The sequence below is a fragment of the Canis aureus genome, chromosome 8 (assembly GCF_053574225.1).
Source record: "Canis aureus isolate CA01 chromosome 8, VMU_Caureus_v.1.0, whole genome shotgun sequence".
Lineage (NCBI taxonomy): Eukaryota > Metazoa > Chordata > Mammalia > Carnivora > Canidae > Canis > Canis aureus.
The window spans coordinates 39,593,608-39,616,086 of NC_135618.1; the positions used below are offsets into that span (position 1 = coordinate 39,593,608).

The 22,479-nt window shown below is 56.3% G+C and overlaps 1 protein-coding gene across 1 annotated transcript; it reads left to right on the forward strand.

Moving 5' to 3' along the window:
* The first annotated feature begins 609 nt into the window (after positions 1–609).
* Positions 610–22,429, forward strand: LOC144319204 (uncharacterized). The gene is made up of 14 exons (XM_077907044.1): positions 610–744; positions 1,376–1,513; positions 4,499–4,712; positions 5,035–5,126; positions 5,506–5,626; positions 7,052–7,153; positions 7,342–8,458; positions 10,920–11,197; positions 16,314–16,801; positions 17,988–18,395; positions 19,117–19,240; positions 19,446–19,516; positions 19,741–19,864; positions 20,800–22,429. The coding sequence occupies exons 2-14, from the start codon at positions 1,457–1,459 to the stop codon at positions 21,534–21,536; spliced, it is 3,933 nt and encodes a 1,310-aa protein (XP_077763170.1). The 5' UTR covers positions 610–744; positions 1,376–1,456; the 3' UTR covers positions 21,537–22,429.
* Positions 22,430–22,479: the final 50 nt, after the last annotated feature.

Genomic DNA, 22,479 nt, shown 5'->3' on the forward strand with positions numbered 1-22,479 from the left:
CTTATTTGTTTGACAGAAAGAGCCAGAGAACACAAGTGGGGGTGGAGGATGGCAGAGGGAGAGGGAGAAGCAGGCTCCCCTCTCGACAGGGAGCTCAATACCAGGACGCTGAGATCATGATCTGAGCCAAAGGCAGATGCTTAACCAACTGGGGGGAGGAGGTCTAGAAGAATCCGTGTGGTGCTGTGTCTTTTCAAGGTGTGGGGCCTGGGGCTGGGGGTAGGAGAACTCCATGCCAGTATTGGGGAGAGCCCAGAGGACCGGCTCATCGGCCTGGTGGCCTTAAGTGAAATCCAGGAACGTCTCCACGGAGACACCAGAAGCCCTGTGTGTCCAGGAGCATCGTGCCCCCTCCGCCGGCGGTGCCCTTCCTCCTGTGAGGACGGCTTCGATGCCCTCTTTGGAACGTCAAATGTCAGAATCCTTCCACAGAATTTATTTTCCCGTTTTGTTGGTGCCACAAATGAACGCCAGGTAGAGCGACCGTGAGCTGGCGGTGCGGACCTCGGGCTCGCCCCGTGGCCGAGGCAGGTGCAGCCGGGCCGGGGCCTCCAGGCCCGGAACCCTTGAAGCCGGGAACCCTGTAGGGCTGCAGCTGCGTGGGGAACGGGATCTGGGAGGGACTTCCTGTTGTCCCTAATCCCAGTCTCCACCTGGCTCCCCGGCCGGGTGCAGGCTGTGGAGTCTCCCTTCCTGGGGGCGGGGGCCCCCGCCGACCAAGCTGCCCCCTCCGCCTCCACCTCGGTGAGAGGGCCACGGGGCGGGGGGCGTGTGGATCCCGAGATCCACGCGCGTGGCCGGCTGGCAGGAGGGGCCGGGGTCAGAGGTGGAAGGCTTCAGGCTGGTGGGGAGGGAGGGGGTCTGGACCCAGGTTCAGGAAGGGGAGGGCACGGCCAGGCCCGTGAGCGGACGTGAGCGGCGGACCTGGCGGGAGGTTGCCGCCGCGGGCTGCTCTGTTTCTGGAGCCCAGGTGGGGCCGGGCCAGGCGGAGCGCAGGGTGCGTGTGTCCTGGGCCTGGGAGACAGTGGGGCCTCGATTCTCCAGCTGAGCCGCCTGTGACGGCTGCGGACACACGCAGCACCCGTTTTGTGGGATCTCTGCAGACCTTTCAGGTCCAGCCCTGGCTCTCCCTAACGGGGCTGCTCTGAGAAGCAGAGTTCTGACTTAAATGATAAAGGGGACAAAGCAAGATAGCATTCTGTCCAGTGAGGAACCAAAAAACTTCAGAGAGAGTGAGCGAGGTCACTGGAAGGCATCGGGGAGACTTTATTTCTAATCCGGACCAAGGATGGGTCTGTCTGGTCCTGCGTAGGGATCTTCACGGTGCTCCCGAGGTGCCCAAGAGAGGCTGGCTGATTTCTTCCTCTTTTTCCAGGCTTCTGGCCAGAAGCTGGAGACGGCTTGGCCAACAAGAGGGAGAAACGACCCAGCCGTGTTTTCTACCTCTGAGATAGAAATGTCTGCAGACGGCAGAGGCACCCGGGCCACCCAGGACAAGGAGAGAGCCCGAGAGGTATGGACGGGGCGCTGGGTGAGGGATGCATGCCCCGGAAGGAATTGGAGCAGGAGCAGATTTTCAAGACAAGGTTTCTAGGCCAATGGGAGAGTTAGGCTCGCCTGGGTGCAGGGCTGGTGGATGGGCTTGTGGGAGGTGTTGAAGAGCCGGTGGTATGACAGGAAATGCCTTCCACCCCGGAATTGACAGCTATCAAACTGCTTTGCTTTGCCTGGTGAGCCAAAGGCTACCAGAAATAGCAAGGAGGTACGTGGGGGTCCTCCTGGTGAGGGTGCTCTCTGAACAGTGCCCAGAGCACACGGGGAAGCCCCCGTCTACCCTCCCTTCTGCCTAGGACCACCCCCTCCCCTCTCTCTGGGTCTCAGCACCTAGGCCTTCCCATACCTGTTGCCCACGGGTGTGATTACAAACTGCGCGGGGACCAGGGCCACTGGGCTTGGAATGAAAGGAATATGAATCAGCTGCAGCCAGGTGTGTGACCTTGGGCAAGTCCCCTGACCTCTGGGAACCAGGTGTGTCATGTATAAAATGTCTATCATACATCTGCTGTTCTCACCTGTCTCATCCAGGAGGTTGGGAGGCTCCGAGAAGGTAATTATTGTAACACATAGAATAACATGCACAGCCCCTAGAACCTAGGTTAGAGAAACCTATGGCACCTCAACTAGTATTTCCAGGGGCTGTAAGTTCAAACACACATCAAGTGCAGGTCTTCCCCGACTTACAACCAGAAGTCAAGAATGCATCTAACACGCTAACCTACTGAGCATCACAGCTTCATCTCACCTACTCAGACGTGCTCAGGACACTTACAGCAGCCTGCAGCTGGGCAAAATCACCTCACACAAAATCTATTCTATAAAAGAGCACTGAGCATCTCATGGGAATGTACTGGACGCCATACTGAGAGAGAAAAACAGAATGGCAGGAGAGACAGCCCTGGTCAGTCTGCCGGTCGCTGACGCTCATGACCGCGGGGCTGACAGAGCCGTGGCACCTGCCGCCCGGCAGCCCCAGGGACAACCGAGCCACTCACCGCCAGCCAGGCAGAGGAGACTGTTGCAAAGTTCGAAGTACGGTTTCTAATGAGTGCGTGTCACTTCCGTGCCATCTTGAAGTTGAAAGCCGGTTAAGTTGGGCCGTTGTAAGTCAGGGACCGTGTGTCTTAGTTGTCCAGTATCCGTACCAGAGAGGCACAAAGGGGTGTCCACACTGTTTCCTTTCCCTTCCGTGATGCCTTTGTAGACTGACGGCTTCAGAGTCCCTGACATTCTTTGCTGCTGTTTGGTTCTGTCAACTTACACGGTAGCATGGTAATGATTACTGGCACCACTTTGTTTATCCAGAATGTTCCAGTGTGCAGCTCTTTGTCACAGCTTATCTGTGCGTGAGGCAGAGCAGCTGGGTCTCGGAGGCTATCTGGCCCAGGGGGCTTCCAGGCACTCCAGCTCCTGGTCTAGGGTCCTTCCCTTGGAAACCCTACTGTAGGCGGAGCTCGGGGGGCTGGACAGAGACGCCTGGCCAGTCCCTGTGCTGTGGATGGCAGTGAGGCGTCCCCAGGGGCCTCCCTGTGCAAAGGAAGTAACTTTCCTCAAACTGAAGAGGTTTGTGGGAAGGCAGTGCCCACTCTAGGTTCAGCAGTGAGTGAGGGGCTGGCCTGGATTTGAGTCCTGGTTGCCTGAGTCTGTCCCGGGGACCCGGAGCTGAGGCTGCTGTGAGGATGCAAGGACCAGGGGGGAGGACCCTGGAAGTGCCCTTGTGCTGGGTCGTGCCAGGCAAGAGCCAGGAGGTTTTCCTTCCATCAGACCAAGGTGGGCGCAGGTCCGGGCACGGTTAGTGGTACCCTTGGGCTTTTTTCTTTTTTCTAAAACCCCAAAACTCCCACTTCTGAGACCAAATTGAGTGAGCCTGGAAATGGCCCAAAGCCACATGCTACCGCCCTGTCATCTTCAAGAAATGGTGGCCCTGGAGTTGACTTGTGAGTCACCTTGAGTTCCAGTCCCTGCTGAGCACTCGCGGGCCCTGTGATCTTCGGCTGTTGTCTCATCTCTGAGCCTGAGTGTCAGTTTCCTGTGTCTGTGTAACAACCAGAATTTATTCCCTCAGTTCTGGAGGCCAGAAATCCCAAATCAAGGTGTTGGCAGGGCCTCCTCCCAAACTCTAGGGGAGGACCCTTCTGCCTCTCAGCATCTGGTGGCTCCAGGTGTCCCTTGGCTTCACCCCAGCTCTGCTGCCATCTTCACGTGGCTTTTTCTGTGTTTCTGTGTCTTTTCCTCTTATAAGGACACTAGTCATTGGGTTTAGGGTCTGGTCTAAATGCAGGATGATTTCATTTCTAGATCATTAACTAATTACATCAGCAAAGACCTTTCCAAATAAGGTAACATTCTGAGGTTTTGAGCAGACATGAAATTTGGGGGGACTCCATTCAATACACGGCACTTGGTTTCCTCAATGGTTTTTTTTTTTTTAATGAAAAAAATTATTTTTTTATGGATTTGGGAGAGCATGAGCAGGGTAGGTGGGTGGGGGAGCAGAGGGAGAGGGAGAAGCAGATCCCTTGTTGAGCAGGGACTCCCATGTAGGACTTGATCCTGGGACCCTGGGGATCACGACCTGAGCTGAAGGCAGACACCTAACCCGACCGAGCCACTCAGGCACCCGGTTTCCTTAATGTAAAAGAATAACAGTCCACACTTCTGTGGGAGGCACGAGGCTGGAATTGAGAAAGCATCTGCATCGTGGGCACCTGGCCTGGCCTTGAGCCTTCTTGCCCTCCCCTGCTGCCCCAGCTTGTGGAGGTGAACTAGAGATGTGTGGGTCCCCAGGACCAGCAGAAGGAAGCAAGGCCAGTCCTTCAAGCTGTGCCTTGTATTTGGGTGTGTGTGGCCACCCTGGGTGTTGGCCCCAGGACCTCAGGTGGGGAGCTAGGCTGTGTCTCCTATTCTCTGCCCAGGTGCTGATGGGGGCTGTCATTCCTAGGTTCCAGGTCATGGGCATCCTTGTCAAGAAATGCTCTCTGAGTCAGAGGAGACGGTGCCTTTGGGAGCTGCTTGGGACTCACCCCATATCAAGATGGAGCCAGAAGAGCCCCACCCTGAGGGTGCATTGCAGGGGGACGGGGTACCAGGAGTGCCAAGCTGGGTGTCCCTAAGCCAGGGCTCTAAGGAGAAAACTCTTTTCCTGCCTAGTGGAGGTGAGGAGAGGGATGGAGAGGGATGTTTCGAGAGGCACTTTCTCGGGTGTCAGCTGTGGTTTGGAAAGGCAGAGGCTCGCAGCATAGGTGGAGAGGGCACGAGCTCTCTGGCCATGGAAATGCCTGGATGTCCACCCACCTGCTCCTCAGAGGCTGCTCCCGCACAGCCTCAGAGCCTGCTGACCCTTTTCTTGGGTCAGGTCGGGGGTGGAGTTTGAAGCAGCTGTGGTGTCCCTGGTGAGCCAGGCCTGAGTCCCCTCAGGGGAGCAGCGGGGCCCAGCAGGATGAGGTGGCCTCCCTGAGGACCTCTCTCCTCTCTCAGCCCTCCCCTCCCCCCAGATCCCTGTGCTTTCTCGGGAGGAGAGGACCAGGGACCGGCAGATGGCTGCAGCACTCCTCAGCGCCTGGTCCCAGGTGAGTGTCCCTGCTCTGGTGTGAGGCTGGAGCAGGAGCAGAGGGGTGTGGGGGAACAGCATCTCCGGCTGTGGATCACCCTGTGGATCCTCGTCTGGGTCTGAGCCCTGGGCCCGAGGGAGGGGCCAGAGGGGAACGTGCTCAGAGAGCCTGAGCTTTGCCTGCGGTGCCCAGAAAGGACCCTTGGCTTTGTCTCTTGTCTTCTGTGGTACACAGCTGCCTGGGCGGCTGTCCTGCTTCACCCTCGGACGTGACGACAGACCTCACTCTTGGTCCGCAGCGGGTTGGGGGCCAGGGGGCTCCCCTCATCCTGGAGCCATCGCGCCCCGTCAGGGTGTCCCGACATGTCCTGGAGAGTGGGCATTTTGTGTGGTTTCAGATGCCGGTGACCTTTGAGGATGTGGCTCTGTACCTCTCCCGAGAGGAGTGGGGGCGGCTGGACCACACGCAGCAGAGCTTCTACAGGGACGTCCTGCAGAAGAGGAATGGGCTGGCCTTGGGTAAGGGCCCGAGAGGTGCTGGCGGTGGCCACCTCCTAAGGCCTGAAGCCAGAGGGAGGCCGTGTCTCCGTCATCTCCTCCTCACCTTCCGGGGCTTAAGCTCCTTCTCATTGTTCATCTGGGCCACTCTGTTCTGTGCTGATATGGGAACCACCAGCCAGGGGTGGCTGCTCAGCACTAGAAATGTGGCTGGAGCTACCAAGTTTATATTTTATTTTGTTCTAATCGGCTCAAGTTTGAATTGCAATAGCCCCATGTGGCTAGTGGCCGCTGCGTCCGGCAGTGCTGACCTAGAGGTCCTGCTCCTCGGTCCCACCGTCCTGCTCCTCAGAGCCCCACCTGAGAGGCGTCTGTCCAGAGAGCAGGGGCTGCCTGCTGGGGCTGGGGGGTACTGGTGCCAGCTAGTGTCCCCAGGCCCCCGGATCCTGAGCTGTCACATCCACCCCGAGGGGCCTTGTTTCTCGTGGTAAGTAAAGTCCCAGCACCTTGACTCCTCAGTTTCAGACTCTGGTTTTGTTGGCAGAATTTAGGAGGTCTTATGGACAACTGCTGGTGCTCATTCCTTCATTGCCATTCATTTACACCTCCTGTCTGTCTGTCCGTCCGTACACACCAGGGGCATACTTGCTAGCCCAGGGGAGCCGGGGGCTGGTCACTCCACCCTTGACTTCGGGGGTGGGCCTCAGAGTCAGGGCAGCTCACTCCTTTAATTATTTGCTCATCACTCATCGTTAGCACTCCCCAGGGCCCAGGCCGGCAGGTCTAGGCAAGTCCTGGGAAATTAGAGGGAACTTAGCACCCATTTGCAGCCCGACAGCAAGCCTCACAAATGCCCTAAACTCACTGCTGGGTCCAGTGTATTCTTTCCCTCCCATAGGGCGTGGATCAGGGCATGGAACCTGGGCCCCGCTGCTCTCTTGCTGACTAGACCAGAATCCCCAGGCCATGGCCCCAGGGGACTTGGCCAGTGGGCCATTGGTCCTTGACTTCGGGGTGGTCTGCACCCCCAGCCTTTTACCCCAAACCCCCTTCACTGGGCTTCCTCCACCCACTGTCCCTCCTCCAGGAGTCCTTTTTGCTCGTGGTCTGGGAAGATGCAGGCCTGGGAGACATTGCTGGGCCTGCTGCCAGGGGCCCGTGTGACGGAAGGCGGTTTGTTGGCAGCTGACCTCACCAGCCCTCTCCCTTTACTCCTGGTGCTCGCTCAGGGAAACGAGATGGAGCCCCTCAGGAGACTGTGTCTGGCAGTCAGCCTGCAGTGTGCTTCCTAGAGAGGGGTGGACACCTGACCCCAAGTGAGGTAGCTCATATAGTTTTACCCCATGTTTGCAGAGCTGTCTCCCCACTTTTCCCTCTTCACGTGGTGTTTCCTGGGGGTGGTGGGCGTTTCCTGCTGTACAGCATCTCCTGTCTCTTTTTGGCCAGGATTTCCCTTCAGCAGACCTTTCTGGACCTCCCAAGGACAGGGCAAGGGTGAGGCCTCGAGCTCGTGCCAGCAGATGGGAGATGAGGAGGAAGAGAAGACAGGTATGTGCAGAGGTGGCAGGTGGGTGGGTGCCATGGCATGGGGGTGCTATGGGGTGCCCCTTGTCAGCATGGCTGTTTCACCTGGGGCACAGACACGTGGCCCTGCCAGGCGCAGGGCTGCCAGCTTCCTGTCCTCTGCAGGGAGTGGCTTTTACTTCCAGGATCCTCGCTCTTATCTCCATTTCCAGAATTACCCTGGGTCCCTCACGAAAGTCTCTCTCTTGCTGGAAACCCTCTCTCTCCAGGAGTCATTGAGGTGGGGAAGGAGGAGCCGGCCCCGTCCCTGGCAGCCTTTGGGGAGGTGAAGTCTTTCAGAAGCAGGGTGGGGAAAGCCCAGGGGGATGTCCTGCAGTGCGGGCAGCAAGTAGGCAGCGGCCAGAGCTCTGGGCCAGCCAAAGACGATGGGCAGCCAGGTCCCCCAGAGGAGAGACAGGCAAAACCAGCCCCGCCTGACACCAGCCTCACAAAAGCCCAGGAGGGCCGCCTCCCAGAGAAACCCCGAGAGGGGTGGACGGGCACCCCTGAGAGCAGCGAGGAGGGCCTGACCCCCGACGGTGACACCAACAAGAAGACTTACAAGTGCGAGCAGTGCGGCAAGGGCTTCAGCTGGCACTCCCACCTGGTCACCCACCGGCGCACGCACACGGGCGAGAAGCCGTACGCCTGCACGGACTGCGGCAAGCGCTTTGGCCGCAGCTCACACCTCATCCAGCACCAGATCATCCACACGGGTGAGAAGCCCTATACCTGCCCCTCCTGCTGGAAGAGCTTCAGTCACCATTCGACGCTGATCCAGCACCAGCGCATCCACACGGGTGAGAAGCCCTACGTGTGCGACCGCTGTGCCAAGCGCTTCACCCGCCGCTCGGACCTGGTCACCCACCAGGGCACCCACACGGGCGCCAAGCCCCACAAGTGCCCCATCTGCAGCAAGTGCTTCACACAGAGCTCGGCCCTGGTCACCCATCAGCGCACCCACACCGGGGTCAAGCCCTACCCGTGCCCTGAGTGCGGCAAGTGCTTCAGCCAGCGCTCCAACCTCATTGCTCACAACCGCACGCACACCGGCGAGAAGCCCTACCACTGCCTCGACTGTGGCAAGAGCTTCAGCCACAGCTCACACCTCACGGCCCACCAGCGCACCCATCGTGGCGTCCGGCCCTACTCCTGCCCTCTCTGTGGCAAGAGCTTCAGTCGGCGCTCCAACCTGCACCGGCACGAGAAGATCCACACGACAGGGCCCAAGGCCCTGGCCATGCTGATGCTGGGGGCGGCGGGGGCTCTGGCCGCACCCCCGCCTGCTCCCACTTAGGAGGCCGGGAGGGGGGACCAGCATGGGGGAGGCACAAGGGCAGCGTGAGAGGGGGTGTAGGAAGGGAGTGGGAGGTGCTGGCATGGGGTGGGGCATGGCGACACAGGAGCTAGGGTGAGGCGCAGGCTCACGAGGTACAAATTAAAGGCCTTGGAATTCCCATCACCGCTCATGCTCTGTCTCGTGGGGTCCTGGTGGTGAGTCCAACTTGGGGGGCTGCTGGGGAAGCCGTGTCAGCATGGCTGAGGCATCCCTTAGTCACCGCTTGGGGGTTGATACTCTCCTTCCCAGCCCTGACCTGACTTGGGGCCATTCCAGAGCATCTGTATCACAAGCACACGCTTCTGGGCAAAGAGGTTTCCAAACCTGAAGCCAACCAGCCACTTCTGAGGCCATGGATCCCCCGGAGGGGCGGTCCGGTGCTGCGGCCATCAGTCTCGGTCTCCGGGCATTGCCTGAGCCCAGGACCCTCCGTTGGCTCTTCTGTTTGGGAGCTGGAGCAGGGCTGAGCCCTCCCCGTCTCCTGTCACAGGCACTGGGAGCCTGTTTTGTGACTGGACATTTTCTATGTGTTTCCAATGGGGCCCGGCCGTAACCCAGTAAGGATTCCTCCCTTACCAGGGACCGCCGTCCCTTCTGGTGCCTTCTGAGGCTGCTGCCACCTCCCTCTGCTACTTCTCACCCCATTGGCCACTTTGTACATGTCCTTTATAATTTGCCCTATCTGCCCGTGTCTGGATCTTTTACTCTTAGCCTTTTGCTTTTTGACCTCTGTAGCTATTTTCCATTCTCTCTCTCTTTTTTTTTTCCCCTGGGGAGGAATGGGCTCAGCCTGCTTATTATCCAGGATTTGTAGCTCAAATTTCAGTTCTGACACCAACTGACCTTGGGGACATCTGCATGAGGGAGGCCGTTGAAACTCCACCTGCCTCCCTGGATCAGGGGGTCCGCGGGGTGGCTCAAACAAGGGAGGAGATCGACAATAGTAATAGCTGACATTTGAGCAGCTGCCCTGCCGGGCGTGCGGCCAAGTGCTGTGGATATGTTACTTCTGATCTCCACAATGCTGAGCAGTGGACTCCGTCCCGGTCCTATAGATGAGGAAACAGCTGAGAGGCCCAATAACTTAGCCAACAACCAGACAGCTGGAAGGTGGGTGCAGGTCCAGGAATTTCATGGTGTCAATCCCCCAGATTCCATGCACTCCGAGAACTCCTGGTATGAGGTAGGGCTGTCTAAAAAGAGCGCAACAGGCCGTAGACTCAACCTTCAGGGGGACTGGACTCCGCTGGAGATGGCGTCGGGGAGCAGGTCATCAGCCAGGTGCCAGAAAGCTGCTGACTAGCGGGAGCCCAGGCAGAACTTGGTTGTGTCTGGGAGGTCTCCGTGGGATCTGGGGTTGGGTTGCTGGCAGGACTGAGTGAATTAGATGGCTCTTTCTTGAAGAGGTGAGAAAGAAAGCTGTTTCCTCCAGCTTGTCTTCATGGCTCCCATCACTCAGAAATGGGATTTCTCTGCTTGGCTCAGTGTAAGGGGCTGTGGGGGACTTGATCACATAAAGGAAGCCTGCTGCTCTCAGGAGCTTGAGATGAAAGAGAGGTGGGAAGGACACTTGTTAAAACGGTACTGGGAGCTTTGGTACTTGGTGCAAGCTTAGCACAGAGTACTTACTTGCTGGGTGTTTGCTTCCTTGGTCTTTCTGGCCACTGTGCCAGGCCTTAAACCACTTAGAGACCTGTGGAGTGAGCCAGGGGATCATTTAAAGACTCCACTCTGGCCTCTGAGAAACTCAGAGACCTGGAAAAACTGTTCATGGCACCAGAGGAACATGATTCCGAGGGCCCCGTGGGTCTCAGTCCACCTGTCTCTAGAGGCCCATCCAGAGGTCACCATTCTGGGACAGAGCGGGCGAGAACGTCTTAGGAGTGGTACTTGGCAGTTTAGAAAACGTCTGACGAGAGAAACCAAGACTGCAGAGGTAGTGGAGGTGTCGTGGAAAGGCCTGGCGAGGCTGACGGCTGTTCGTGACCTGGCTGGGCGGGGGACGCCCGGGAAGGGCTCGGCCTCTCTGGCCTGCTTCCTCCCGGCTTCTGGGCCTCGGGGAGCCCCACCCGGATGCTCACCGTTCGCCTGCCCGGGAGGGCAGAGGTGGGACTAGCCCTGCGGAGTGCCCACCCTCCCGGAGCGGCCCCAAGGCACGGCCCAGCCTAACCTCCCCGGGCCGGGGTTGTCTCCCCAGCTAGGGGCGACTCCGCGGGTAGCACCGCCGGGACTGGGGCGGGAGAGCTGGTTCGAAGGGCCAACCTCGCTGGGTGGCCTCGCAGCGCGGAGGGTGGGTTTCCGGAAGCCCCGCCCACCAGCGCTGCCCTTAGCCAATCGGGTGTCTGGGCGGGGCGAGGGGCGGGCTCCAGCGGAACCGACCCATTACGTCCGCTTCTCTCCTCTCCCACGCAGCGCGGTTGCCCGGCAACATCCGAACTGGTCCTCTTCGACGCTCCCCTTTATCCGCGCCGCCGAGCAGCAGTTGCCGGAGGGACCCACCAGCGGGAGCTGGACTCCCTCACAGCCGGCCCTGGGCCTACCACCGAGATGCCGAACCTCCCGCGTTCCTAGAGAGGGCGCGGGCGGGGGCCCCGGCCGGAGCCGCTTCCGGCTTCCAGCTCCCAGCTCGGGTGTCTCGCGGCTGGCGGCTCGGGGGACCACCTGCCGCCGGCGCCCTGGCACCTTCCGAGGTCAGGGCAGGGAGCGGGGGGAGGTAAAGAGTGGGGGAGGTAAAGGGCGGGAAACGTTAGGTGGAGGCTTCGCTGCGTTCACTCCTTCGCTTTTCTTTTTTTTTTTTTTTTTCGCTTTTCTTTATTATTTATTTTTTTTTAATTTATGTTAGTCACACAGAGAGAGAGGCAGAGACAGGCAGAGGGAGAAGCAGGCTCCATGCAGGGAGCCCGACGTGGGATTCGATCCCGGGTCTCCAGGATCGCGCCCTGGGCCAAAGGCAGGCGCCAAACCGCTGCGCCACCCAGGGACAGGGATCCCTCCTTGCTTTTCAAATACAAAATGAATGCCTGCGTTCCAGGTTCTTTGCTAAACGTCTAGGAATACGCGATGCCAGAGCCAGACGGGATCCCTGACCGCAAGGGGTTCCGGCCTAGTGAGGGAGACCGCCGAGCCCGTGAGTGGCACAAACACTGCTCTCAAGTAGTGACAGGTACCGGAAGGAATGGAGCGGGAAGGCAATGGAGCCTGTTAGGAGCGGACTGTCAGAGGACCCCGCTCAAGGCGGGAGCATTAAGCCGGGACTTGGAGAATGACAAGAGGCCATTTTACAAGGATTTGGGGACAACCTTCCAAGCAAGGGGAGCAGAATGAATAAAGACCCTGCCACGAGGAAGAGACTGATGTGCCAGGAGCTAAAATGACACCTCCGGTGGGAGGGAAGGGGGGGAGGTGACCTAGACCACTTGCCAGGGGCTATGGTCTGGGGTTTCTCCTTGGTGTACAGCAGAGGATGGAGAAAGGGAGGTTATGAGAATGCTCCAACTTCCCTCATCCTCATGCTCCTCCGCCAGCCTGTGATGTGTGGCCTGCACCTCTGTCACCTCCTGGAGCACCCCAGTTTTTCTGTTCTCAACTGACAAAGGTTGAGGCTAGTCGTGAAGATTATTACCACAACCCGATAGGCCACTGACCAGAACAATTTGGGCTCAAATCTTCACGGGAAAGTGGAAAAATGCCTGGAAGGCCTAAATTCTGCAGCCTCTCATGCCCATTAGGATGCTCCTGTGGGCATGTCCCTGTGACAGGTTCCTGGCAATGCGTAACTCCCTGGGACAAACAGCTCTTTATTGAGCACTTCCTATGTGTTAAGAGTTCTGGGCTAAGTGCTCTACATGTCTTCCTCATTTATTTAATCCTTTTTTTTTTTTTTTTAAGATTTTATTTGAGAGAGAGAGTACAAGAGCACAGGTGAGGGGGAGAAGAAGAGGGTGAGGGAAAAGCAGACACCTCGCTGAGCAGGGAGCTTGATGTGTAGCTCCATCCCAGGACTCTGAGATCATGATGAGCTGAAGGCTGATGCTTAATCAACTGAGCCACCACCCAGGCACCCCTCATTTATTGAATCCTTATAACAACCCTGAGAGACAGTGGATCACTTAGGATTCAATTCAACTATGAATAACAGAGATCCAAAATAGGATCTTAACCAAGGTGTAAGTGCATTTCTCAAGGTAATATGTGCAGGTGGGCTGGAAATAGGCAGCCTTATGTCAGGACTGGTATGGCAGGCCTATCCTACAAAGTCAACAGACCCCCAGACTCTTCCTAGCCTACTGCTCCACCACCATTAAAGCACCATCCTATGATCCCAAACAAAGAAGATTTAACCACATATGCTGATTTTTAACATTTTAGTTAAATGGGAATGCTATGTACACTTATATATTAAGAAATTTGAAGTTGTAGATGAAAGGGATGATTTCCTAGAAAAACAAAAATACTATCAAAATTTAGTCAGGAAGACATGAAAGTTCTCCATGGGAGAAATTATAAAAAAATATATTTTTATGTCCTATTCTTTTTTTTTAAAGATTTTATTTATTTACTCATGAGAGACACACACAGAGAGAGAAAGAGAGAGAGAGGCAGTGACACAGGCAGAGGGAGAAGCAGGCTCCATGCAGGGAGCCGGATATGGGACTCAACCCCTGGTCTCCAGGATCATGCCCTGGCAGAAGGCACCGCTAAACCGCTGAGCCATCCAGGCTGCCCTTATGTTCTATTCTTAATGAAAAACAAAACAAAACAAAACAAAACCTCATAGGCAGTAATGCTAGTGTGTACATTGGTTGTAATGGAAGTCTGAAATAACAGTGGCTTAAACATGGTATCTATTTCTCACATCACTGCCTGCATATAAACCTGGAGCTAGTTTGGTGGCTTCACAATCATCAGGAATCCAGTACTTTCTCTCTTACTGCTTTGATACCTCAGTGTTACTCATCTGCATGGTCCCTGCCACAATGACCAAATTCCTGCTAGCAGCTAGTGAAAAAAGAATAGGAAGCAGGACCCATCCTTTTTCTATGTAAGATACATACATCATGTCTGGTCACATCTCATTGCCTTCAATTCAATTACGTGGCCATACTTAGCTGCAGAGAAGCCTGGGAAAATATGCTCCTTATTCTGAATCGCCATGTGCCCATTGAAAAATTCTTACTGTAGAAGGAGAAAACTGATATTGGGGGAACAGCTGGTAGTCTTTCTGCTGCAAATGGGAATAGATGCTCCTTAATACAGGCAATAGATATATATCAGAGAAAAACAATGGGCAACTGTAGACCATTAAAAGTATTTTCATTAACCAAGACAGTGATGCCTTCTGTTCTCAATTTTTAACATTGTTTAGAGAGTTCTGGATTAAGAAAAATAATGAGTATAAATCCTGGAAATGAGTATAAGTTTCCCAGAAAGGAAATTTTGACTTTTTCATTATTTACAGATTATAGTTCCTAGTTAGAAAAATAAACTAAAATGCTTTCAGAAAGAAAAGAAAGTGGGTGCCTGGGTGGCTCAGTCAGTTGAACATCTGCTTTCTTTCTGCTCAGGTCATGATCCCAAGGTCCTGGGATGGAGTCCCACGTTGGGCTCCCTGCTCAGCGGGGAGTCTGCTTTTCCCTCCTCCCTACTCGTGCTCTCTCTCTCTCTCAAATATATAAATAAAAATCTTTTTTAAAAAAGTGTTATTGGGTGGTCAATGTAATTGTGTACAAGTAATTTGCCCTATACCAGCAGTACCCAGTAAAATATATGGTAAATGTACCAGCTATTAATTTGTTTCTCAGCCCCCAATACACTTTTTTTTGTCTGGTTTTGTGATATTAGAGCTTGTAGACCTCCTTAGCTCGCCAACTTGATGTTAGCCTTTGCCAATAGAGGGCGATGGAAGAACACTAAGTCTACACCTAGAAGAAGGGACTTTTTTCAGGTTCCTTTTCCCTTGTGCAGTTTTCCACGGGGCGGGTAGAGGGAGGGGAGGGAGCCCAGAAACATTCACTCCAGCAGTCTTCACAGAACAGTTTTGACACAAGCCCTCCAGCAAATTGTTCAAGCAAATGTTGGAAGGTGGGTGTTTGTATAAATGATCTACAAATACAGAAAAAAGGAAACAATATAAATGTCCAAGAGTAAGGAACTTTAAATAAAATATGGCACTTCCATGGTATGGAAACTATGTGGTTTGCAAAACAGATACCTTTTATTTATACACGGTGCTATGGAAAGCAATCCTTGATAGACTTTTGAATCATCAACAAAACACTTATATAGAAATATTCCAGACTTACATTAGAAATATCCATAGACGTAGGAGTGTAAGAACAGATTAAAACAATGCTCACTTTTTTTTTTCAAATGAGTAGTTTTGTTTGTTTGTTTGTTTGTTTTTAATTCATGAGAGACACGCAGAGGGAGAAGTAGGCTCCATGCAGGGAGCCCGATGTGGGACGATCCCAGGACTGCAGGATCAGGCCCCAAGCCAAAGGCAGACGCTCAACCGCTGAGCCACCCAGGGATCCCCAACAATGCTCACTTTAAAAAAAAAAAATTTATTTATTTATGATAGTCACAGAGAGAGAGAGAGAGAGAGAGGCAGAGACACAGGCAGAGGGAGAAGCAGGCTCCATGCACCGGGAGCCCGATGTGGGATTCAATCCCAGGTCTCCAAGATCGCGCCCTGGGCCAAAGGCAGGCGCCAAACCCCTGCGCCACCCAGGGATCCCCAATGCTCACTTCTGAATGGCCTTATTAGAAATATTTTTTACCTCCAGTTTTCTTTGCCTTCAGTTAGTCGATAAATACTGCGCCGGGCACAAATCCAGGTGCTAGGAGTAGGGCAGTGAAAACACTGCCCTCACGGAGCTTATAGTCCAGTATTAGGGGACAAATCTTACACAAGGATGTCAGGTAATGATGGAGAAATAAGGCACAAGCATGACGGGGGTGCTGTTTACATAGGGTTAGCGAAAACCAATTGGAGGGAGCGACGTTTGAGCAGATCGAGGGTGTTAGCCTTGTGGGTATAGACAGCTTCATCATTTTCCACAGTTTACTCATTTTTTTTTTCTCCACTAGGCATGCAATGCTTGCATAATCAAAACAAATCACGAGAGCTCTTAGTTTCAGGAATGGATCCGGAGTCTCAGATCCGCAGGTAGAGAGGCAGAGTGTGGGTGCAGGTACAAATGCCTGGGAAGGAGAACCCACAGCTGCCCAGCCGCAGGGACCCCGCCGTCCCGCAGACGAGGCTGCCGGTGGGAGAGCGGGTGCGCCCCGGGGTCAGGGTATCCGCGGGCCGTGTCCTGCCGCACGACCCCGACCAGCGCTGAGCTCGGCGGCGTAGAAGGGAGGCTCCGGGACCCTCACTGGACTGCATTTCCCAGGAAGCTCCGCGCCCCGCTAGGAGCCGATAGCGACTTCGGCGAGGGCGGGACCTAGGAGGCTAGAAAGGAGTCTCCCGGGCCCGAGCCGCGCCGGCCTCTGGCCTTCCTCCCTCCACCCATTCGAGACAAGAGCGGGTGGCGGAAGGCAGAGTCCGCTTTCAGCGGATCTCTTCCGGTGGATCGGGCAGTCTAGTCGTGGCTGGGCCAGACGCGGTCTCGGCCCACTCGGCCAACCTCGGCTTGGCCTTTTCGCCTGTCACCCGCCAGGAAGGCGGAGAATTCTGAAAGATCTAAGTCCAGACGCAGAACTCAGCTCGGGGTCACAGGTGTGGATGCGCGGGGAGCCGCTGCCTCCTGATTGGCCAACTCCGGGGATTCTCCTCGTTCATTGGCTATTCCTCGGACTCAGTGGGCAGCGGCCTTCTGGGGCGGGTAGTGCGAGTGCTGGCTGCGGCGCATGCGCCGTGCTGCTTCCCGGCGAGCCCCGCGCGGACTTCCGGCGCAGGGACCTGGTGGCGGAACCAGGAACGCCTGGGCGGCTGTGGGCGGTGTGTATCCCGGGGGCGGGACCGGCGACCCGGGCCGCCGAGCTCTGCTCTCGAGTGCGGGGCTCCGGGCGTCCGCAGACGGCGCCCGGAGACAGAGGCCGGAGGGGGCGCGCGCTGCTGGGAAGCGCCGCGGGTGGGGCGCCTGCGCTCGCCCAGCCCGCCCGCCGCCGCCTCTCAGTCGCGCGCAGGCGAGGCTGCTGGGGTCGGAGCGCGGGGCTCCGGCCAGGTCCGCCGTCCCGCCCGCCGCGTCCTGCCGAGCGACCCTGGTGAGTCCCTGGCCCTCTCCGACTGGAGCCTTCTCCTCGGTCACTGGAGGATGAGAACGGAGCGCGTACCTTTCGGGGGTGTTGTGAGGCGTGGAAGAATAAAGTAAAGCAGGCGCTTAGCGCGTGGGAGAGAAGGACTGCAAACCAGCCCGGTGCCTCACCCGGGTACCTGTTAACCTGGAGCGCGTCCACCCCGTGGAGTCTCCCAGAGCGGCCAATGAAGAAGCATTGTTAGGCAGAAAAGCAAGATACAAAATAGTGCGTGCAGGAGGACCTCATTTACGTAAAACACACAAAAACACTTGGTTTTCCCCGTTTCTGTAGATAAATTTTCAGTAAATGGACAGGGAAAAAGTCCAGGAGGTCACATGTCCTACTGTTCACGGGAGGTTGCAACTGCATTTGGAAGGGGGTTTCTATTTTACGTGTTTCTGTATTGTTTAAATTCTCTCACCTTATTAAAATTATAATGCTCTATGTCACTTTTTGTTGGAAAAAAAGAGCAATTAAAGGAAATTTCAAAATACACGCTTTTCAGGACTATTGTAAGGAGTAGCAACGTAGGGTATAAGTATGTCATTCATACCTACCTGTGGATAAATGGCTTAGCTGGTGTCTGTGAGCTCTTTGCTGACACCCCAGGGCCAAGATGTGTTTTGGAATTCCGAAAATTTCAAACTTGAAGAAGCTAATACAGCACACGTGGCATATCGAGTGACCCCACCAGCAGAATCTGCAGCAGTTCTCAGTAATCAAATGTATTAATTAAATTTTTTATTGAAGTGTAGTGCACATACAGAAATACACATGGTAAATATAGCTCGGTGAATATTTCCAAACAGAAGAAACACATAAAGGTTTTTGCTGTGAAACCTATGAATATGAAATTAAATGAGATAAGTGGAGATCATAAATATGCTCACATCAGTAGGCCAGGGAGTAAATATGCCTATATCAGTAGGCCAGGGAGTAAAAACCTGGGAGTTTTGGATTTCAGAGCTGAGGATAAAGGGCTGTAGCTGGTGTGGGTAAAGAGCTTGTCATAGGAGTGAGGCATTCCGGGAGAGCCTAAAAAGACTTCAGGGCCAGGAAAGGACAGGAGCAGGCTGGCTGGTGTTTGCTCATGTACTGCCCCTCCCCCCCCCCGCTTTTTGCTCTTTCCCCAGGAATGCGTGTCCAGATGCCCACCCGGCTGCCACAGGGGATCCCTCTGGGAGACTGAAGGACTGGCTCCCAGGCCCGGTGAGGCCAAGCAGTCCTGAGCTTTAGGCCAGGGGAATGGCAGCCCCCCCAGAGTCTCAGGAGGAGGCCCCTGGGGAGGGAGCAGGTCTGCTGATCGTGAAGGTGGAAGATTCTTCCTGGGAGCAGGACTCTGCCCAGCAAGAAGACAGCAGGGATTCTGAGGCCTGCCGCCAGCGCTTTCGGCATTTCTGCTATAGGGACGTGGGTGGGCCCCACGAGGCCTTCAGCCAGCTCTGGGAGCTCTGCTGCCGCTGGCTGCGGCCAGAGCTTCACACCAAGGAGCAGATCCTGGAGCTGCTGGTGCTGGAGCAGTTCCTGAGCGTGCTGCCTGGAGATGTCCAGGATTGGGTGCGGGAGCGGAGTCCGGGGAGTGGCGAGGAGGCCGTCGCCCTGGTGGAGGTCCTGCAGAAGCAGCCAGTGAAAGCCCAGCGGCAGGTGAGGAGCCCCTCCCACACCCGGTGGCACCTGGGTGGCACCTGGCTGAGGAGCGGTGGCCGTCTCAATAGAAACAAGTCCTCCAGGGATGGTGGGATGCAGGGCCACAAGGAGCATCAACAGGAGCACATCATGACAGGTGTTGCCTTTCTGAGCGACCCTGTCCAAGTGACTCTGGTTTCTTTTTGGAAAGGCTTTGGAGGGTGGCAGCAGGACCAAAGTAGGCATGCTCCAGAAAGGCACTTTTAGCGTCACACAGCTGCTGCAAATATTTTTTTATGTTCTGCTGTAGACCAGGCCCTGGGGATACAGTGATATGTGTAATGAGAGCAGCAGAGTGGGTGTGAGAAGGTAGCTGTCCATGGGAACCCTGTTCTCGGTGGGGCATTGGATTCTTGACACTTGGGGAGGTGCTAAGGAGCAGCTGGCGTGTGGAGGTCTGCCCTTGGCATGGAGGTCTGTCCCCACACCCTCTTACTAAGTGGCTCTGTGATTTTGGCCTTTGGGATCTGTTCTGCCTCATGCTTGATCAGGGACTATCCTTGGGCACACGGCACTGCCTGGTGTCACATTCTCCTCGGGATTTTTCTGGGACCCCATGTTCTCCTTCCCCACCCCCCTGCATCCTGAGGGACGTGTCCTGTGTCTCCTTCCCAGGGATTAAGCTCTGTCTCCCCCATCTGGTCTCGGTGCTGATGAGCATGTTGTGGTTCCTGCACAGGAAGTGCCCTCAGAGGAGGTGGAACCTGAGGCTACAGTCCAGGGATCCCAGACCAAGGGGCTTCCCATGAAGGTGGGGGCACGAAGCTGGCCACCTGTACCTTGGGAGCAGCACAGCCCTGGTGGTGAGTAAGCTTGTAGGCCACAATCGCTGGGCGGAGGCCTGGTTCCTTCCTGGGCGTTGCACTGTAGTAGGAAGGCCATGTGTGTTCTAAGAAGCCTAGGAATGTGTGTGTGTGTGTGTGTGTGTGTGCGCGCGCACGCCCGCATGTGTGAGGTCTCACTCCTGGCCTGGGCTGGCCTCTGTGAGGCTCTGTTCTTTTCCCTCAGCCCTGCTTCCTGCTCTTAAAGAGGGGAGTGCCAGAGGGCCAACAGATACCTGCTTTGCCTCCAAGGTCCACGTGAGTTACAGTCCACTTGTCCCCTCCAAGGCACTCGGAGCTGTTGAGTCCCACAAATGGACCTTGTCTTTTCATCAAGAAAAGTGCCTTTTCTACCCACCCTGGTCCTGCCTGAACCCATCCTAGTCTCCATCCCAGCCCCCTCTTCCCACCCATGGCTGCCTGGGGGAGTCCAGAGTGGCAGTCCTGAGCCAGGTCATTGTTTTTTTTTAACCTCATTCTAGGGACCTGTGACATTTGGAGACATTCCTTTCTATTTCTCCCGTGAAGAATGGGGATCTCTGGACCCTGCCCAGAGGGAACTCTTCTGGGACATAAAGCGAGAGAACTCCCGGAATATCACCCTGGGTAAGCAGTGGGTGCAGACAGGACCCTTGGGGGTCCCAGTGACAGAGGGTGGGCTCAGGCAGGCCGTACACCGAGTCTTCCTACCCCCTCCTTAGGTGGCTCAGAAGTGGGCTTTCGCTGGGTCTTTTCAAGAGCCCTGGATGATTTTTCTTTGGGTTAATGTTAGTTTGTCTTTGCCCATAAGTGTGTGTTACCATATCATGGGCGCTTGCAACGTGCCAGCACTGTGCTGAGCTCGCAAACGGGCATCTTCTTGTGATTCTCACGACCTGCTGCATAGAAGGGTTGACGCCGTTCACAGACGAGAGATCAAAAACTCAGAGGGGTCAATGGACACTGGAGGGGCTGAGCCAGGACTCTGTCTAGACAGTGGTTGTGAGGAGAGGTGCTGACAGTGAGAACATCTGCTGTCTGTGCGCCGAGGCCTGGGCCCTGCTCTTCGGAGGCCACTCCATGCTAGAGCCTCTCTGAGCACCATTTGGAGATTGTCTCATTTAATCTGCATGACCCAGTGGGAGGGCTAGGATCCTTCCCTGTCCAAATCTGCCCTTGAGTTTAGGGGACAAGAGCTTGTGGGGTGAGAACAGCCACAGAGGCTGAACCCATGTGGGTTCTCGGTTTTGTGTAAGAAATACTGGGAGTTTGGCTACTTTATGAACTACCTGAATGTGTTCCGCTTTGGACTTTGAATAGCCAGGGTTCAGAGGGTGGGACATTGGGTGCCAGTGTGGCCCTGCCATGGGTGTGGGAGGGTTAGGTGTATCATTAGTGCCTGTGGGGCAGGATCAGCCCAGCTGGACCCCTTGCCGCTGCCTCTGAAGTGGTGCTCTGCTGGCATTTTATCACATCCCTATTTTACGGATAAGGAAACTGAGGCTGGGGTGTGTGCAGCCCAGGGCTTTCGGAACCTGAGTCTTTTTTCTGCCTCGCCCCAGCTCTGGTCCCAGAAGCCAGTGGAACTGAAGAGGCCGCCCCCTCTCGGCTTGCAGGTTTGGGGCTCAAGAGCCAAGGCCAGCAGGCTGGGCTGGAGGAGACAGTGGCATCTGCAGGCCAGGCCGGCAGCAGCGGCAGTGGCAGTGGGCGCAGGGACGTGACTGTGTCCTGGAGCCCCAAGGAGCAGCCGGAGGCCTGGGAGGGTGAAGCCCGGCCAGGGGCGCCCCTGGCCTGTGCTGCGGGGGCGCGGAGGGGGCGGCCGCCGACCCGCCGGCAACAGCTGCGGGACCTGGCAGCGGAGAAGCCACACAGCTGCGGCCAGTGTGGCAAGCGCTTCCGCTGGGGCTCGGACCTGGCGCGCCACCAGCGCACGCACACGGGCGAAAAGCCGCACAAGTGCCAGGAGTGCGGGAAGAGCTTCCGCAGCTCCTCGGACCTGGTGCGCCACCAGGGCGTGCACACGGGCCAGAAGCCCTTCTCCTGCTCGCAGTGCGGCAAGAGCTTCAGCCGCAGCGCCTACCTGGCCGACCACCAGCGCATCCACACGGGCGAGAAGCCCTTCGGCTGCAGCGAGTGTGGCAAGAGCTTCTCGCTGCGCTCCTACCTGCTGGACCACCGGCGGGTGCACACGGGCGAGCGGCCCTTCGGCTGCGGCGAGTGCGACAAGAGCTTCAAGCAGCGCGCCCACCTTATCGCCCACCAGAGCCTGCACGCCAAGATGGCCCAGCCTGTGGGCTGAGGGGGCTGGCAAGGGCCCTGTGGCCCACGGAGGCGCTAGGCTAGGCTGGGGTCACCTCAGGGCGCCTCGGCCTCTGGCTTCCATCCCAGCTGCCTGCCCGCCTGCACCCGTGCCTGGCACACACTCCAGAGTGGAAAGCCCCAACCACCTCGTGGCCATTCCTCTTCTGGCTTCATGAAGCCCCAGCACATTCCTGGCCCATGGCCTCTGCGTGGGAGGAAGGCTGGGGCACCAGGGTGGGGTGAGGACTCTGGCAGGACTGGGGTCCCCTGCCCCCAGCCTTGCTTCGCTCCTCTGTTCCCTGCCTGCCCTATGGGCTGTCTGTGGGCCTGGCCCTCTGCCCTGCCAAGCTGTGCCTTCCGGTGGGTGTAGAGGACGGGCCTTGACCTGCAGGATGCTGCTGGGCCCTGGGAGGGACAGCCCATCCCTGTGAGGATCTGGGTCCTGGGTGTGGCCACAGGGGCTTTCCGGCCACATCCCCTCCCATTTCCAGGGCATGACCACTTTGCCCCGTCTGGAGACGTGGAAACTGCCTAACTCTGCTCTTAGCTGACTTGCCCCCAAGTTAGTCCCAAAGAGCAGCCCCCTACTGATCTGGTGATGGTGGTGATGGCTCTGGGGACTGGAGTCCGACACCGAAGACCAAGGGCAGGGCTGGCAGAGGCTGGCTGCTCCCTGGGGCTCCTCTCTCCAGAGGTGTGGGGTTTGTGATACTTAACACTAGCACTCTGTCAGCGGTTAGTTGCTGGTTCCTTAAGCACTGCATTCCACCGTGCCCTCTGCGTTGCTGGCAGATTGGCATTCCCAGGGACAGACCACAGGCTCTCCCGAGGAGCTCCGCCCTGCTGGTCTCAAAAGGGCAGCAGAGGACTTTGAATAAATATGGAAACTTCCTCTGGGCTGTGCTGTTGTTTATGTGGTTGCTGGGCCAGGGCCCTGGCAT

Coding starts and splice junctions, on each gene's coding strand:
- LOC144319204 (XM_077907044.1), top strand. CDS start 1,457: ATGTCTGCAGACGGCAGAGGCACCCGGGCCACCCAGGACAAGGAGAGA. Junction 1,514..4,498: donor ACAAGGAGAGAGCCCGAGAG/GTATGGACGGGG, acceptor TGTCATTCCTAG/GTTCCAGGTCATGGGCATCC. Junction 8,459..10,919: donor GCCGCACCCCCGCCTGCTCC/CACTTAGGAGGC, acceptor TCTCCCACGCAG/CGCGGTTGCCCGGCAACATC.